General features: G+C 47.0%; 2 protein-coding genes across 4 annotated transcripts in view; one reads left to right on the top strand and one right to left on the bottom strand.

Annotated features, from left to right (window-relative positions):
• Positions 1 to 108: 108 nt before the first annotated feature.
• prr33 (proline rich 33) lies at positions 109 to 8691 on the top strand. Of its 2 annotated transcripts, none has more exons than XM_077568999.1 (2): positions 109 to 183; positions 5820 to 8691. In XM_077568999.1, the coding sequence occupies exon 2, from the start codon at positions 5835 to 5837 to the stop codon at positions 8547 to 8549; it is 2715 nt and encodes a 904-aa protein (XP_077425125.1). In that variant the 5' UTR covers positions 109 to 183; positions 5820 to 5834; the 3' UTR covers positions 8550 to 8691. The 2 variants fall into 2 exon arrangements, with proteins under 2 accessions (XP_077425125.1, XP_077425126.1); XM_077569000.1 differs by lacking the exon at positions 109 to 183 and adding an exon at positions 3277 to 3373.
• LOC144054002 (uncharacterized) overlaps positions 4556 to 17351 on the bottom strand; it is a 27075-nt gene continuing 14279 nt past the window's right edge. Inside the window, exons 2-13 of one of the 2 annotated variants that reach the window (XM_077569002.1) lie at positions 16691 to 16831; positions 14334 to 14595; positions 13728 to 13858; positions 13391 to 13655; positions 12582 to 12695; positions 11298 to 11341; positions 10666 to 10747; positions 10446 to 10586; positions 10267 to 10344; positions 10075 to 10161; positions 9893 to 9995; positions 4556 to 5092 (exon numbers count right to left, since the gene is read on the bottom strand). In XM_077569002.1, the coding sequence (XP_077425128.1) occupies positions 5070 to 5092; positions 9893 to 9995; positions 10075 to 10161; positions 10267 to 10344; positions 10446 to 10586; positions 10666 to 10747; positions 11298 to 11341; positions 12582 to 12695; positions 13391 to 13655; positions 13728 to 13858; positions 14334 to 14595; positions 16691 to 16831 (1471 nt within the window). In that variant the 3' untranslated portion in view covers positions 4556 to 5069. Of the gene's footprint in view, positions 5093 to 9892; positions 9996 to 10074; positions 10162 to 10266; positions 10363 to 10445; positions 10587 to 10665; positions 10748 to 11297; positions 11342 to 12581; positions 12696 to 13390; positions 13656 to 13727; positions 13859 to 14333; positions 14596 to 16690; positions 16832 to 17351 lie in introns of both variants that reach the window. The other variant, XM_077569001.1, reaches the window with a different exon arrangement.

The raw sequence follows: 17351 nt of genomic DNA, 5'->3' as shown, positions 1-17351 counted from the left end.
TCGTTATCAGGCTTGTGCTGATGAGCTGGTCATAAATCAGCTGTGTTGGAGAAGGGACGACTATCTGAAAGGCCCCGCGGCCCGCGGGGGGGAGTCTGGACCGAGGCTGGTGAAGGCGGAGGAGGCGGAGGAGGCGGAACCGAAGTGTCGCGTGGCATTTTGGAGGGCGACTAATCGACTGAGGTGGGCAGCGGCACTTTGATGAATGCATTTGGCACATTTGATGACGTATTCGCTATTGAATTGGCAAGCCGAGGAGGGATTTTAGGTAGAGATGGGACAATGAAGCCTTGTGAAGCTTTTGAGGCTTTCGGCTGATTGATTTGGAAAAAGAGTCGAAGTTTCAAAGCCCCATAAGATAGATCGTACCGGTGACATCTGGTGGTCAGCTGGAGTCATAGCAGCTCTAATCTTCAAAGTGATTCGCCTGATTGATTTCTATTCCAACATAACACCAGTACATTCAGTCTTACATTTGTGTCTGTCGAATGATCATCAGGTACACATGGAAGTGTTGCAATATTTTGACACCAGTAATATGGTTCAATGTGATGTCCTGTTACTCATTCCATTTTTAGAAACATGATTTGGATATGACACAAGTGCGCTGTGAAGCCAGATGACAAGTATTTCAACATCAGTCTTTGGGAGATGTGACTGAGGGTCTTGGAGAAGCGCTTATAGCAACTCGGTGGAAAATACTTGGGTCAAGCCTGTATCTTCTACACACCATTTAAAAATAATGCATAATTGGAAACTTTAAAATGCATCATTGTGGGAGTACTTTTGTTGGAAACATACCGAATAACTAACTTTTCCAGGGGAACATAAAGTGAAGCAAATATCGACATGAGGGAATTGTGCGCCTGACACCGCGCCAAAAGGTTTGAATCAGTTACGTCATTAGCGCGCATAAAGCCGCATACGTCATCAGCACGTGATCACGGAGGTTTGATCGGGGCTGCAGGCCGGCGCTAGCCCACTGGACTATTTCTCAGAAATAGAGAAATTTGTCCAGTGGTGTGACCGGAATCATCTTGTGCTCAATGTGGGGAAGACAGAGGAGGTGATATTTGATCCAAAAACTGTTGGTGACCCCGACGGGCCAGTCGTCATTAAAGGCAATCCCATCAGCGGGTATCTGGGGGTCCACATCGACAACACACTCAGATGGAGGGTACACGTTGGAAGTCTCTGCTCCAAACTCCAACAGCGTCTCTATTTCCTACGCAGACTTCGGGTCTATGGAGTGGAGCAGAGGATCATGCTGTTGTTCTACCGGGCTGCATTGGAAAGTATCATCAGATACGGCATTGCGGCCTGGTACGGCAACCTGACTGTGCAGTCGAGGTCACAGATTGCCGGTCTGGTGCGGACTGCCGTGAAGATCATGGGGGTCGGGAATCATCCTTCCCTACAGATGCTTTATGAGCGGTCCGTCACCGGACTGGCACAGAAAATTGGTACTGACCCGACTCACATTCTGCATCATGAGTTGCAGCTACTGCCTTCCGGCAGGAGATTCAGGGCCCCCAGAACCAGGCTGAACCGCTACAAGAACTCATTCCTGCCGACATCCATCAAATGACTTAATAACCGACATTAACTAAGTGGTGCAATATATATATATATATATATATAGGAGTGTGTGTGTATTATTTATTTGAATTATCTCTCTCTATTCCGTTGTTTTTCTCACTGTAAACTACTGCTGCACTTCTTATTTAATTTTGATTTGATCTCTTTCTATTCTGTTGTTTTTTCCTTACTGTAAACTGGGAAAAAGTTCCCCACGGGGAAAATAAAAGTATATCGTATCGTATCGTATTGTTTCGAGCAGTCGGTCTCACTCGGCTGACACACGCTCCGGAGTCTCAGTGTCAAACGTCCCATCTCTAATTTGAGGTGACGTGGTCATCTTTGCGTCTCCTCATCAGCAGCACAGTTGTGGACGTGCTGTGCTTTGGGAGGCTCTTGCCCGGCCGGGGTCCCGATCAGGAGGCTTTTACAGGAGTCCAACCTGGAGGAGACGAAGGCGTGGATCAACTTCTCCGCATCCGGTTGCGAGAGAGGGGACGAATTGTGGCAAAGTTTTTGAGGTGATGGAAAGAAAGCTTACAGAGGTGACGGATGTGAGTATCGCATGAGAGACGCGAGTCGCGCCTGACGACCAGGTTGGAGGACGGGGGGATAGTGAGGGCAAAAATGCTAACTCCAGGACGTCCCGTAATCAAAGACACTCCACAGTAGGTTTGAAATGCGTCCCATTTGTTTTCTTTGTCTTTTTTGTCCAGTCAGCAAGCCAATTGTTTGAGCCGGGTTCCACAAGTCACATGACTACCAGGCGCGTCTTCCTGAATCATGGGAAATGTAGTCCTACTAGCCTAACGTTGCGGTTGCCGGTCAGACCCAACGCAAGGCAAACTTTTCTGCCGGCATATTCCCAATGTTACAACGCGGGACGGCGCCAGATCAACAACACAGTCAGCTTGCAAAAAACTGTTGGGACTGAGCACATCGGCTTGATTAGCCCCGTTGAAATTTCACCCAAAATAGCATTTAGCATCCGCTCAAGCAGTAACACCACCACTGACTAGCCATGACATTTGTTAGCTCTTTGACTGCCAGACGTTTTCAGAAAAGGGATGCCGTGGGTGCCAGCCGATTTTAAGCATTTTGACTGATCTTTCAAGGTCCATAGAAAATTATGTGTTTGGACTATGGAAACACACATACTGCCAAAACGAGATTGGACTCTCATCTTCCATCAGAAAAAAAAAGTTTGTTTCTACCTTATTCCATTTTTGAGTAATCAACAATAGAAAATGGTTAGTTTCACCTGTTTTGAAAAAAAACGTCTTTTAACGTCTTTGGCACTCCTCCATAGGATTTTACGAAACGTTATTTAACGTTTTTGGCAGTCAAAGAGTTAGAAATAGTTCCTGCTGAGAATGTAATTGTCGATTTTGATTTGGAGTGAAATTGCGGCGTCCCGATTTTCATTGGGAAAATCCTGCTCACCGAATGTGATGTCGCATACAAGAAGAGAAGGTCGTTAAGGTTGATGTGTGTCAGAAGGCTGAGCTGGGGGCCTTTTGCAGGTGCAGTCAGCTCCCCTGGGGGGCCCTCCGAGCCCGCTTTTGGAGCCAGGTTGGGGGGGTGAAACTTAAGGTTCAGAGCTCGCATTTGCAGCCCGGCGGCCGGCGGCTGTCACTCCGTTTATTTTGGGACTCTGGCGTGCGATCCTCGCGTTCAAAGGCAGGAGGGGGGGGTGGAGTGGGGCGCCACGCGAATCAGCCGCTTTGACACTCCGGGCTGCGACAAGCAGGCAGCAGCCGGACACACGGCCGCCCCCCCAGCGCCACTGCAGCAGGTAAACACACCTTTACTTCTCTTCTCCGGTTGGGAGGGGTTCGGGGGTGGCTCCCAGTCCAGCCGTCCGACCTCCCCACCTTGCCACTGTTTGTTGTCGGGGGTGGGGGCGCAGGCAGGGAGGGGGGGGGGGGGCTGCAGCATGGCATAGACCTTGAAAGCTTCACATATTGTGCTTGCTATGTGACTTGTCTCGCTTGAAGGGGAACCTGCCTGCCGCACTTCAGCCGCCAGCCGGTAAGAAAATGTCGGGGGGGGGGGGGGACCGGGGGCTTTTTGGGTCCGTATCGGTCATTGTGGACCACAACGGCTTTTATGACACGGCTATAATTACTCTTTCCACTGTTGACGCCAACCTTCTAGTGCCTTAAAAGGGGGGGGGTAGGGGGGGGGACTCATTTTTTTTAACTGCGGGGAGGGGAGGGGGGGTGGGAGGGGTGGACTTGCTGGCCTAAATTTCACCAACAAGTGACAGCTGATTCTTTACGATCTTTGGCTTTTTGAATATTCTTAATTATTCTTAGTTCTTGCTAACTCCTCCTGTAATTGGATGGGCTGGGTGGCAGCCAATCAGCTGTCAGGCAGGTGTGATGTCATCAGTCACATGATCACAAACTATTTTGGCACCTCAGCACATAGGTGAGTATAAATACACACATACTGTACGGTCAATGTAGCTTAAGTGCCAGGACGAAAGATAATAAACGTCACACTCGAGACATTGCAACAAATCCAATCGCTTTTTAAAAACAACAACATTTTGATAAATGGAACGTTTCCTCCAGTTAAGTGGAACGCCAACCCAACAAATGTACTTCTAAATGAATAATATGTATGGCATTGTGATGAATATTGCGTTTGTTGAATACGAAAATCGTCCTTAAGGTTAAAGATTTTTCATTTGCAAAGAAGACACGAATACTTGACACGTTATAACCTGACATGCGAAATGAATCGTGTTGAACATTTGATTGTGGTGTGACAACAATACGCTTGCATTAGACATTGTCAAATATGCATGAAATTGTTTTCTTTCAGATTGTTTGTTTTGGTGTGATGGCGCATAAATGGCAGCGTGTGCAAATGTGCGCCTTTATTTAGTCCTAAATGAGCAACATAAAATAAACACAATCAGTGTTCACGTTCGTTATCAAAAATATAGAACTTTGTTCCCACAAAATGGTGACAATATTCTTCAAAATGGTTTACTTTAAAAATAGACCACATTCATCAAAAAAAGGTCACTCTTGAAAATATGACGCTAATATAAACGATTTTAAAACATCATTTCTGTAAAACTTCAATATCAAAAACATGCACCTTTTTAATCTTCAACCTAAAAAATCTACAACTGATTTAATATAGATTGGTAAAAAGATTATTGCAGTATAAAAAGATTTGAATTGACTTAAAAAAAGGGCGTTACAAACTCATACAAGCACAATTTTTTTTTTTTTAAAAAGACCTCAGTGATTGCAAAGTAAACAGGAAGTGATTGAACAGCTCAGATGACGTCAGCAAAGACATGAACGAACGCACGACTGCTGCCGGCAGATGCACAACATCACAACATGTCACACAACAACGACTACGGGACTGACCGTCTTTAAGTACTGTAATAAAGCGGGGGCGGGGTCAGTGTGTGTTTTTTTTGGGGGGGGGGGGTGGGGGGGGCAAGCTGGAGAAAGGAGAGCACATCAGTAGCGACTTTGACACAAATCTGGAAAAGACACAAAAAAAAACATTCCTTATTGATGATGGTGAAAAAAAATCTTCACTGTCACAATAATGATCATTTTTTTCAGCGTTACAAATCAAATGGGGCCATTTAAAAATTTAGAACAGCCAGAAAACCAGAATGTTAACGAGCGGGGGGGAAATGAGTAAAAGTCAAATCACCAAAGTTAATTCAACAATATATTATAGTTTGACTTTTGTTTGTTCAATATTTACAAGACAAAATAAATACGTTCGGTTCAACTTGTCGTGGGTCAAACTGAAGTGTGATTTTTATTTTTATTTTTAGGTGTAGCAAAGAAAAAACATTTAACTAAAACTTTTTAGTTTCTTGAAAGGAGCAATCAAATTGAATCCTGTTTTTATTACACGGGCAAAATGGACACATTTTAAGGCCTAAAAAATGTAATAATTAAGAATGTAATCAATAAGTCTAAAAAATAAAGTTAGACATTTAACAACGATGAACAGCCAAGTGAAAGTCCAATCTTGGTCAAAATGTAGTTTTGAACGTTTACTTTTGGTGGTTTAACTTGCGATGTCAAAATGAAAACCTTTTTGGTGCAGCACTTTAGGTTTTCATTTTCTTTTTATGGAACCTCCATTATTGGCTGAAAAACTGGTCTCAGTGTTACTTTAGCATGCTAAGCTAATTGTATTTGCATGGCGTATATACTTGAGTCTGACACTTGCTGCGCTTTGGTCTTCAGGAGGTGGAGGTGCTCATGGCGGTCGCTTACGGAGCCGCCATCCCGCCTGGATTCTTCTCCCTCCAGTACCCGCCCCCCTTGTTCCCCAAGCCCGGGAAAGACAATGCCCGACTCCAGAAGCTCCTGAAACGCAACGGCAAAAAGAAGACGTCCCCGCAGGCGTCGCAGGCGGCCGCCCCTTTCCGGTCCAGCCTGTCCCCCGTCAACGAAGCCAGCCCCGACCTGGAGCGCAGCGACCACGCCACGCCGCCCAAAACGCCTGAGGTGCCGTATGCGCGCTACGCCGCCCAGCAGTCGTCTCGCTTCGCCGCCCGCCCGCTTTATCAGCATGTGGCGTCGCCGTACCCGCAGCGGGCGGCCTTCTCTCGAGCGGGCAGGTTCTCGCCTCAGCCGCTCGCCTTCTCGCAATACCCGCAACACGGCGCCGCCATTCTGTACCCGAGTTCGCCGCAACAAGCACCACCCACTCCGATGGTGCCCGTCCAGCCGGGGCCCTTCCAGCCCGTGGCCCCTATAATCCCTCGGCAACCTTCTTCTGTGCCTCAGCTAAGCGTTCCTCCTCCAGAGTCAAAACCCCCAAATATGAGTCCTTTCCAAGAAGCTCCCAGACTAGCTGCGGGCCCTCCAACCAAGCCAAAACCAGTCAGCCCCAATCCGTTCTTCTACCCAGCAGCGGGAGCTCAGGCTTTGATTAGGCCTCTCACTGTGCTGACTCAGTTCGTCAAGCCCAAAAGTCCTCGTCCAACATTCAAGGCCTCCGAACCTTCCAAATCTCCCAAGACCATGTTTGAGGTCCCCCAAATCCGCCAGTACACGGCGAGCACCTCCTACTACGAGACATCCAGGACGCCACCAGTGTACGACACAGTGGCCCTAATTGCCATCGGCTGCACCGTCACCACTGAAAGCAACCAAGAAGCAAGACCGGCATTTGAAGCCGGGAGGTCCATCACCCCAAATCCTTTGGTCAGCTCGGAGCCGCAAGCAAAAACACCCAGCGCAGACGTGGGAAGAAAAACTGCCAAAGTTGACATCAATGCTGCAGTAGCTCCAAGCATCGAGATAAGGAGAGCCACGCCCACATCCCAAATGAGGGTCAAAACCCCAACCCGGGAAATGCAATCACCGCGGTGCCTCTCAGGGCGTCCGAGAACCCCGGCAAAGCGCGCTGCGACGCCCGTGTTTGAGGTTTCCAAAGCTAACCCTCTGTTGTTTGCCGTGTCGCCAGTGACGACGGAGCCGGACAGGTCCAGAAGCCCCAAAATGAGAGCCAAGACTCCAGAGATCAACGTGCTTACGACGGTTCTGAACGGGGAGGTCCAGGAAAGCTTCCCACAGATGGTTACAAAGTCCAAATCAGAACCAGATCTGAGCAGAAGAACTCTGACAGCTGAGCTAACATCGGCCGTGACATCCTTCGGGTATCAGAGGCCTAAAACTCCAACCTCCGAGGCATCCCGGCTGCTAAGCTCGTCTCCAGCTTTCAAAAGACCAAGAACTCCCACGTACGGGCTGTCCCTCCAAGGTGGACCGGCGGCAGCCTTGCAGAGGTCAAAGACCCCAACTCTAGTGGGGCCCAAATCCAAGTCTGCCTACCGCGGGCTGATGCCTGGAGAGTATGCCGCTTACGGTGGAATCCGAACGCACGCAGCGGCCTTTGAGATGAGCGGATCTCAGGATGCAACTCACGAGGAGGCCGCAGACACCCGGAGTCAAACACCGACCCGAGAAGTGGAAGAAAGCAAGGACAAGACCACCTCGTTAATTCCTATGATTGTTGTCTCCCAGACACCAGACAACTCAGCAGTGACACCACAGCCTGAGGTAAGGACGGTTCCTCCAGCGTTCCCAGAGAAACGACGACAACAGATTTGTGAAACACCAAACATTAAACCGCCAACCTCAGACAGCAGAAGTGCCGTGCACCAGAAGACGGACTTGCCAAAACCTTCTGTGGCCAAACAAGCTCCTCCAACTCGTGAGAAGGACCCTCTGTTGGCAGTCAGAAAGCTCCTTGGCAAAGACAAAAAAGTCCTGCCCGCCAAACCACAAGATCAGGCAAAGGTTGAAGAGCCGGTGAAAGTCAATGAGGTTGAGAAGGTCAAAGCCAAATCTGCCCAAAGTCAAAACAAGGACAACAAGCCCGGAAGACTTGCAGGAGCCGACAAGAAAGATGGCGAGTCGCCTAAAACCGTCCAGAAACCAAAGGCCTTGAAATCCAAAATGAGCGGCTGGTCCAGACTAAAGAAGCACATGGTAGTGGAGCAGGAAGAGCCTTTGTTTCCACAAACGGAGGGGGCGGGTCAGGACCAGAGCCAGGACCAGAGCCAGGACCAGAGGCAGGACCAGAGCCAGGGAGGCCACGCCGCCGGCTCCACCCCCCCGAAAGCCACCAAGATGTGGGACGCCGTCCTCTTCCAGATGTTCTCCAGCAAGGAGAACATCATGCATCAGATCGAGCTGAAGAAGAAGGAAGAGCAGCAGAAGACGGACGGGAAGAAGGACGAGGACAAGAGCAGGGAGGAGGCCAAGGAAATCCCATCCTTTGCGCACCGGCTGCCCATCTTGCTCTTCAGCCCCAAGTTTGACGCCAAGAAGCTGAAGGAGGCGGCCTGCAGACCCCTCGCCAAGTTCTCCACCGTCTTTGAGATGGGCCTGATTGCACGCAAGGCAAAAGAGGACGAGCCAAAAGACTTTAACAGAACCGCCAGAGGCTTCAGCTCTTCTTAAGAAGTCAATTCGGGAAAGGTTCGAGTGTGCGCGGCCGTGTGGACTCATCAGGCCTTGAGGAGTCGCCGGGTCCTGCTTGTGCTCGTTTGGCTTTCACGTCAGCACCTCGTTTGTCTTCCCATTAAAAGCTTTGATGTTTCAACGCCTTAACGAGCCTCCCGTTTGTTCCAAATCTTCCTTTGGTGGTCTTTCGTGCCCACCTCGCTCTTCCTCCAGTTTCCTCAAGTCGGATGCTTTCTTTTTGACCTTCTAGATTGAGTCACAAAATAGTCACGTTTACGCTGTTTGTTGTGTTCGAGATTAGATGGAATTGATTCCAGAAGGAGAAGGTTTGTGTCAAGAGAATGTCAAGAAACTTGAAGGTCGTCGTGAAAGTTGACAAGACGAATAGTTGGAAAGTCAAAAAGCGGGCTTAACTGCCAAAGTTCCTCTGCATGTTTTGTTTTTTTTGCGTGTGTGTGTGCGCGCTCATCTTACGTTTTTAAATTCTAAATCTGAATTTCTACCTTCACTTCTCTGAGGGAATTTCAAAATAAAACAACCAGGCAAAGTTTTTCACCTGTTGCCAATTTTTGTCAATTCGATATCATGAGGTTAGGGTTTGGGATTTTCAGCAGGGTTCGGGATTTCTTGGCTTTGGGTTTGGGACAGGGGTGGGCACTTCCATCGGCCCGTCGTTGATGGAGTCCCAGCTTTGCGCTTGCGAAGCCTCGAAAAAATACACGGGCTGAACACGGACTGAAGTAGGTTTTGGTCCGCCCAACTGGGTCAGTACAGATGGTCCTTCTCAATCCATTTGGTATTTTTGTGTCAAAACGCCCGCCGTTTGAAAGGTGGACGTTAACAACAACGGGCCGACACAACAATGGAAGTGGCCAAGTCTGCTTTCGGGGTCAAGTAGGTTTAGGATGAGGGCTTTCAGGATGGATCTGAACGTCAGATATTGAAGGATTTCAGAGCTAACTTTCAAAAGTATCTTCTACGTTGTACTTTCAAGAGCCCTTTTCCGCCATTTGCGACATTTGCTGCAGCCACTTCTGCGAGCTCATTGATTCGATTTGCTGAAATGTTATTTACATCTACGTACCGAGGACTTTTTAGTTATAGGTACTATTTCTCAAAAACTTTGGATCCTGGGAATATTTTAGGACAAACGAGAAGAGCCCGCTGGGAGGGGAGGCCTAATACTTCAAAGATGCCCAGGAACCAGTTTTCCCCAAAAATGGTGGTTATAATTTTAAGATTAAAATGTAGCAAGAAGTAGAGTTTGGTGGCCATTCACAGTACAAAAGTGCCTCTAGTTTTGTTTCCAGTGTATTTCAAGTGGGCGTGGCTTCTCTCACCAGACTTTCCATTGATGGCAAGTTCCTGGTCCACAGACATCTTCTGGTACTTGCCGTGTCCCGTCACCACAAACGTGTACTTCTTGCTCACTGCTGCCGAGCCCTGACGAAGACGCACAACAAACATCAACATGCGTCGCACAAAACAACACGCATAGCATGTTAGCATTAGCATGCGTTACCTTGACGTTTGCGGTGGGCCTCCCTGAGGAATCTCCAATGACCTCCCACATGTTCTTCTTCTGCATCACATCTCCACACTTCACATCCTGACAATCCAGCGTCATCAATGAACGCTTAGCTTAGCATGAAGCCGTTAGCGCGACTCCCACATTTGGCTTCCTTTGTAGACTCCCGCGGACGTTGTTACTCACCGCCGCGCGGCTCTGCAGAGCTCGTCCGCCGTCTGGTTGGCCCTTCACCCACTGGGTGATCAGGTTGGCCACGCCCACCTTCAACCCGTCAGTGTCCTGATTAGTGAACCCGTGAGAGGAGAGCAGCAGAAATCAGACCTTTCTTGAGAAAATAAATACAAGGCTTGAAAAAGTCGTACCCGACAGGAAGCGCTTTTGGGGGGGCTGCTGGTCCGCATCTCGTTAGCTTCAAACAGGTTCTTCTTGGAGGTGACGGCCTCCAGCGAGTTGGGAAGGTCCGCCACCACCGCGGTCTTCGAGCCTCGAGGTTCCTGAGAATTCTGGACACGCAGACGATTAGTAACTGATTGATTGATTGATCTTGACCGTCTGTCTGTGTGTGCGTGTGTGCGCGCGCACCTCCACAGCGTGCGCGTACTGCTCCATTTTGTCGTCGATGTTGCTGACGAGGACGAGCGCTGGCGTCTTCTTGAAACTGTTACTGAAAAGTGGAAGACCACAACAGAAGATGACCTGGTTGCCATGACAACAAGACAAAAGCCTCACGGAACGTTAGTTTCTTGGAACTTAAGAAATTCAAAAAAAAAAAAAAAAAAGGTTTGTGCTCGTGCATATTTAACTCATTCAGTGCCACTGACGGCTAAAGACGTCAAAAATTCTTTTGAACTATTTCTATTAATTTGACACTTTTTCCACTTTTCACAATTTGTGATTAATCGTGAGTTAATTATTGAAGTCATGTGATTAATTACAATTAAAAATTTTAATCGCCTGATGCGATTTAAAAAAAGAAAAGATCATTAAAAATTAGGGGCGTCAGGCGATAACATTTTTTAAATTGCAATTAATCGCATGACTTCAGTAGTTCAATTTTTACATCTGTTCTAAATGTACAATAAAAAAAATTCTAGGTTTTCACACTCTTGTTAACAAAAGTGAATTTTTTTTTTTTATAGTAAATAGTTCAAATGAATTTTTGACGTCCAATGGCAGTGAATGAGTTAATATGTTAATATGTTAATTGTCGTCACCTTTTCTTCAGCGAGCGGCCGAGGCATTCTGTCCTCTCGGTGATCTGGAAGTCACAAGAGTACATGATGTCATCAAGTTCTAAAAATGTGGTCTTGAATACAATTCAAGCCTTTAGAAAGCATGTTTGGAAAGTGTTTAGACTGAGTGATGTTCAAATGTGGGTTTGAACGTGTTTACATAACAGCGTCTTTACATTTTCAATCCAACATTCGAAAAATGCTCACAAGTCTTTAAAATGGACCAAAAGTGTTTCAAAGTGATTGTTAGCCGCCCACAAGTCGGTTGGAACAAGTCTGCTCGCTTCCTTTTGTAAGCTGGGCTCTGATTGGTCCAATCGGAGTGAAGCGCACGCACATAATTGCAGGGCTGGTATTTAAAAAGTTACCCCAAATGAGCGACTTGATGTCGAAAGCTTCTGAATCGACGTCCCGTGAGATGAAATCATGAAATCTTGGTCACGTGATGACGTTTAGTAAAAATTCCAACAAGCAATTCATCGGCCAATAATGAATAAAATGATTTGTTTTTGGTCCCCGACCACAACAAAGAGCATTTGAACAATGACTTTGTCCTTTAATATTAGTTTGAAAATAAATGCAAATGTTTCAAACTTTTGTTAGAATGTTTTAATGTTTGTCTTGTGTTAAAATATGTTAATGTGGCAAAAAAAAAAGGTCATGTCCCCCCCCCCCCAATTTGAAAAGGTCTAAGGTCTTGGCTCGAACCCCCCAAACCCAAGATGAAAATAACGTTCATGTAAATCCAAATGAAACATCTGCCGCGCGGACAGTGAAGCAACATGCGACGTTGGACTTATGAAGGCGGCGTTGGGCTGTGGAGCAACAACGCACCTCATTGGTCCGTCCCACAACGTTGGTTACTACGTTGACCAATTATCAGCAAGCGCTCGTTGCTAACTCCTCCCTCAGACACTGCCTTTGAGGAGCTCAATGTTGCTAGCTGGAGCTAAAGCTAACATAGCGAAGTATTGTCGAGCAATCTTTCCAATAGCCGATAATAAGAATTCACTTTAAAATCATTATACAAAACCATTAACATTGTTATTGTATTACTGTGAGGATATGAATGAAATGATTTTTTAAAATGCTGCCAAACTTCCCAGCAAAGTCCCAGCAGAGACACAGCACAAGTGACGCAACCTCGGACTTCACAAATGCCCTTTGACTTCGGCGCTTGTATTTTTTGGTGGCCACGGAGACGTGACGCCATCGCACCCGTCGGCCCCAAAAGTCAGCACAGGTGGTCGCTAGGCAACTCTTTACTCTGTGCGTGGGCGTCCTGATGGGGCGGAAGTTCTCGCCCTCCACCGCGTTGCCGCCACTCAACATTTTCGTCCTCCTCCTCGCCACCTCCTCCTTCATGCGCCCGCGCTCCTCCTGTCAATCAAACATCAACAAACCATCAACGGCTTCCTCTTGCCGATCCCAACAAAGTCATCAAATATTATTTTATTGACTATTTGTTCTTTTTAAAGTCTTTAATAAACACATTGAATATATTGAGAGATGTCGGCGTAACACAAAACTATTGTACGGTGTGAGTGAAGATGCGCAGGATTTGTTTACCGCAAGCACAAGATGCCGTTCATCAAACCTCCTTCTGCTTCCAAACGAACAAACGTACGATTTTGCAATGCACAGGACAGCAATAATCCTGCTGACAGATTTAATTAATGCCGCAAATCACTCCATGTAAGTCCGAGCTGTCATTTTTTTATTTGTATTTTTCTTATGATGGTCTGATCGCATCACACGCTGAGCGGCAGGCCTTAAATAAATGATTCATTCATATTTCCCGCACTGTAAAAACAGTTGGGTCAAAAATAACCCAACTATGGGTCAAAAATGGAACGATGCTCTACTTTGAGTCAAGAAATGCGTCTTTGAGTGAAAAACAGCTCATAAAAATATTGAGGAGAAAATGGGGTCAGTTTGTATAAAACAACCCAAAGTTGTGTCAAATTGACCTATAAAGTGGATCGGTCCATTTTGGATCCATAATGGGGTGACTTTTGACCCAACAGTTTTTTCGAGACATTGCACAGTACTTGGATGAAGGCCATGTGACTCACCTCCTCTTTGGCGAGGCGCTGCCGCTGCTCGTCTTGCCGTCGCCGCTCGTCTTGCCGTCGCCGCTCCTCCTCGTTTGGGAGGCGCGTCTTCATCTCCCTCCTCCTGGCCAGCTCCTCCAGCTCCTCCAGCTCCTGCTGGGCTCGGGCGTGTCGCCGCTCCAGCTGCTCCAGCTCCTGCCTCTCCTTGTCCCGGAGGCCCTGCCGGACCTTCTCCAGACAACGCTCCGCTTCCAAGATGGCCGCCGCCTCGCCCTGCTGGCCGCACCTGACGCATCGTATGCTAATGCTAATGCTAATGTTGTTCATTGCCGTCGCTGTGTAGCACGTAAGTGTGTACCTGGCGGACCCGCTCTTTGATTGCTTGCTGGGAGGTGATGTCACTTCCTGTTGGGCAGAATCTGCTTTGGAGTCTTGGAGAAGGAAAACGTTGGCTGTGGATGAGACTTGGACTTGTTGTCGTTTCTCCACCTGGACGCAAGAATCGCACAAAATGCAAACATGACCTACATGGGAACAACCACACACAACGGGTCTTGTAAAAATCAGTTAAAATCCAGTAAAAAAGCCGGGAGTGAAGGGGATTGCTCCAGTCAAAATGGCTGAGAGTGAATGCGTTAAAAAACACACACACACACACACAAGAATAGCAAAAGAACCAACCAGGAAGCATTCAGGAACCCCACGAGTCACGCAAGAACCACACAAGAACTGTTGAAGGAGTGCACCAAAAAAACAAAAAACATACAAGAGCCAAAAAGGAACCATTCAAAAACCTCACCAGAACCGTTGAAAAAGAACAAAAGAAAGCACAAAGGAACCCAAACGGAAAGAGCCAAGAACAAAACAAGAAGCAAGCAGGAAGCACAGCAAAAAAAAACTGTCAAGAAAGTTGAAGTTGTGCTCAACTGCAACGTGAATGACAAACAACAAAATGATCGGTCACCTGACTGGGCCCAGGTGTGGCCGTGCCGTTTCGCTTTCCGTCTTCATCGTCCTCATCGCGCTGGACGTGAGTGGATGAAGACCAAAACGTGCAGGATGTGTCTTCTGGCGCTGCTCGGTCCCGCTCGTCCCCGTCCCGTCCTCCCCCGGCCACCTCCTGGAGGCGCCGTTGCCTCCTCTGCTGTCTGCGCTGCGTCCAATCGCTGAAGCCTTCGTCTTCCTCCAGCGGCGGCGAACTGCCAGCTTTCACCGACTCGTCGAATCTGCAGGAGGGACAAATGGCGTCGTGAGCCGAATGGTCGCCGACAAGCCAATCGGTCCTCGTGATGGGGAGGTTGGGAAAGAATTTGTTCGGGTTCTGCCCCAATGGCCCGCTCCTACGCCATCTCACACCTTCGCATGTCGCCGGCAAATAAAACATCCAATAGAAAAAACTAAAGCGAGACGGAAAAGGTCACAGCCGCCCAAAAGTGTTCGTTTGTTTTTTGACATTTCAGACCCAAAAACTTTGAAACCGGAAGTTGCGATGACGCCAGAAAAACTGGACTAAAGATCACGGAGCAGGGCTGGCCTCATTTGGCCGTCTTCAGTTATTATACCAATGGCAGCGGGACCACAAAATTGCAGCAATGCAAAGTAACGCTTTGACGCCTGATTTGTCGCGCACAACAATTATGGGCTTAACGGAACTTCATCCATCGGAGCAGATTTGGGACATCGCGCGACAACACGGACGTGTTAAGACTTGTCAGAACACGGCAAGCGACCAACCTCATTCAAGCTAATGAAGCTAATGTTGAGCGCTATTTGTAATTAAGGCCTGGCCAATTAAGTGGTCAATTAGGGACAAAATAACTAGTCAAATTGATTCCCCCCATTTTTTTATTTATTTGTTTTTATTTTATTTATTGACAAACCCAATATATTCTTCAAAAAACAGTGACAAGTTTTTCACACAAAAAAAAACAGGAGGAAATTGAAATCCCTTAAAAGAATGGGGAAAATCAAAAATAAGAAAACAAATATTGAAAACAAACAAAAAAAAACCCACTAATCTGCAGGTGCAGAACTGCAAATACGCAGGGGTCGACTTGTTTTAGTTTGTAATATCAGCAATTGCCACTAGATGGCAGACATGTCTTTTTTTTTGAAGGCGTTGATTTCGGAGGGAATTTTTTTTACAAAATTTTAACTCATTGACTGGCAGTCATTTTGACTGAAGCAACCCCCTTTGCTCTGATTTTGCACTAAAAAAGGCCCACAAAATATTGTGTTCTATTGCTATCAAAACATGGAAGCTACCAAAAGAAGGATTCTCTTCTTTCGTTAGAAAAAAAGTATATTTCTATCTGTTTCCGTTTTGTAGCAATGAGCATTAGAATAGAGCTAAGTTTCATCATTCTTCACAAATCTGTTTAAAACAGTGGGGAAAGTTTTGATTTTTTTTGCATGGCCCTGGTTGATCTCTTATACTCTGCTGCCACCTGCTGGCCGTTTTTGTTGCTTCAAACATTCTCTTCAGTTCAGAGACTGCATCACATGCTCTAGCATAAAAAAAAAAAAACGTCAAAAAAATATGTCTTTGGGAGCAAATGAGTTCCTTCATTTTTTGTTCAACAGTGATACGCCAAGTAAATCATTTTGGGGGAAGATGCGATTTCCAGTTGATCCCGACTATTTGTGAGGAATCGGCATCAGGCTTCACGCCAACATCTTGTATTTTTTCCCGCATTCTCTGTTTTGCCAACCTTTTGGTGTCGTTATCTACCTTTTGTTTCTGCCGTTCGATCCCGCGTGTGTTTCGTCTGCTTTGGGGTCCTTCATACATTTGCTTTCGACAAACTGTAACATGTACATGATGAAGGTTCGGGGCCAGGGACGCTTCTAGCAGGGCCAGCACAACTTGGCTCCTGGTCCAAAAAAAAAAAAGTCCCCAACCTGTGCATGATTCAGCCTGTGTTTGATACGCAAACATTTGCAAGCTGTTTTTCAATTTTGTCTTGACCTCAACTTTTAGTGTATTACCTCAGCCAAGGAAGACGTCGTCGACCTTGTTTTGCTTGCCCAAAGTTGGAGTTCATATTTGTTTTCAGTGTTTGCCACAAAGAAAATGCTCCAAACGCAGTCAAGCGTTCAAAATGGCGGCAAGATGAAAGACGGCGACATTCAACAAACAACTGGTCGCCAGTTCATGTCAGGTTGCATTTAGACAAACAATGGACTGGTCGCCTGTCAGTGTTATGAGCGAGCGACAACACGGCAGACACGACGTCATCTGCATTCTTTGGAAGTTGTGTCACAACAGCTGGCGTGCGTGTGCGTGCGTGTGCGTGCGTGCGCGTGCGTGCGTGCACGTACGCGTGTTGGTTGGCCGTCCGGTCGTCGGCGTGCTCGACGGGCGCCGCGTCGCTGTCCCCGTGACACGACTGGTCTCTGGCTCGTCTGCGGCGTTCGCGTTCGATTTCCTCGGCGTCCTCCACGCTCCGCTGAGCCGTCAACCTGCCGCCACATGCTCATGTTTAGTCACATTTACGAGGACGCCCGCTTGCGTGACTTTCTGTGACTCGTCCAGTCTCAACACACATAAGGACGTCAAGTTTGCTTTTAAAGGTCCACCAATATAAAAAAAAAGACTCTGAAAAGGCAAAATAAACTAAAAGGGTCTATGAAGGCCACCTGCTTGTTTTGTTAGCAACATGTCAGAACTTGTTTGCACGTTGGCAGACGCGAATGATGTCACAAGCGTAAAAAAGTAGGACAAGTCGTCAACGACATCAAAGACATGTTGTCAGCCACGATAAAAATAATAATTACAGGTCGCGCACTCAAAGATGAGATGATGTCATGACGAGTCACGACTTGCCGGCAGACATTTGTCATCACGCTTCTCGGCTCGCGCTACCAGCTAACATTCCTTTCTGCTAAAAACATTTTCAACTTTGACTTCCCGACTGTGAAACATTAACAACACACAACTTGTATGAAAACATACACTTTAATGTCACATATCATTTCAGAA

This window comes from Vanacampus margaritifer, chromosome 6 (genome assembly GCF_051991255.1).
Source record: "Vanacampus margaritifer isolate UIUO_Vmar chromosome 6, RoL_Vmar_1.0, whole genome shotgun sequence".
Classification (NCBI taxonomy): Eukaryota; Metazoa; Chordata; class Actinopteri; order Syngnathiformes; family Syngnathidae; genus Vanacampus; species Vanacampus margaritifer.
The sequence above is the reverse complement of the archived record's forward strand: the minus strand, read 5'-3'. Positions and strand labels throughout refer to the sequence as shown.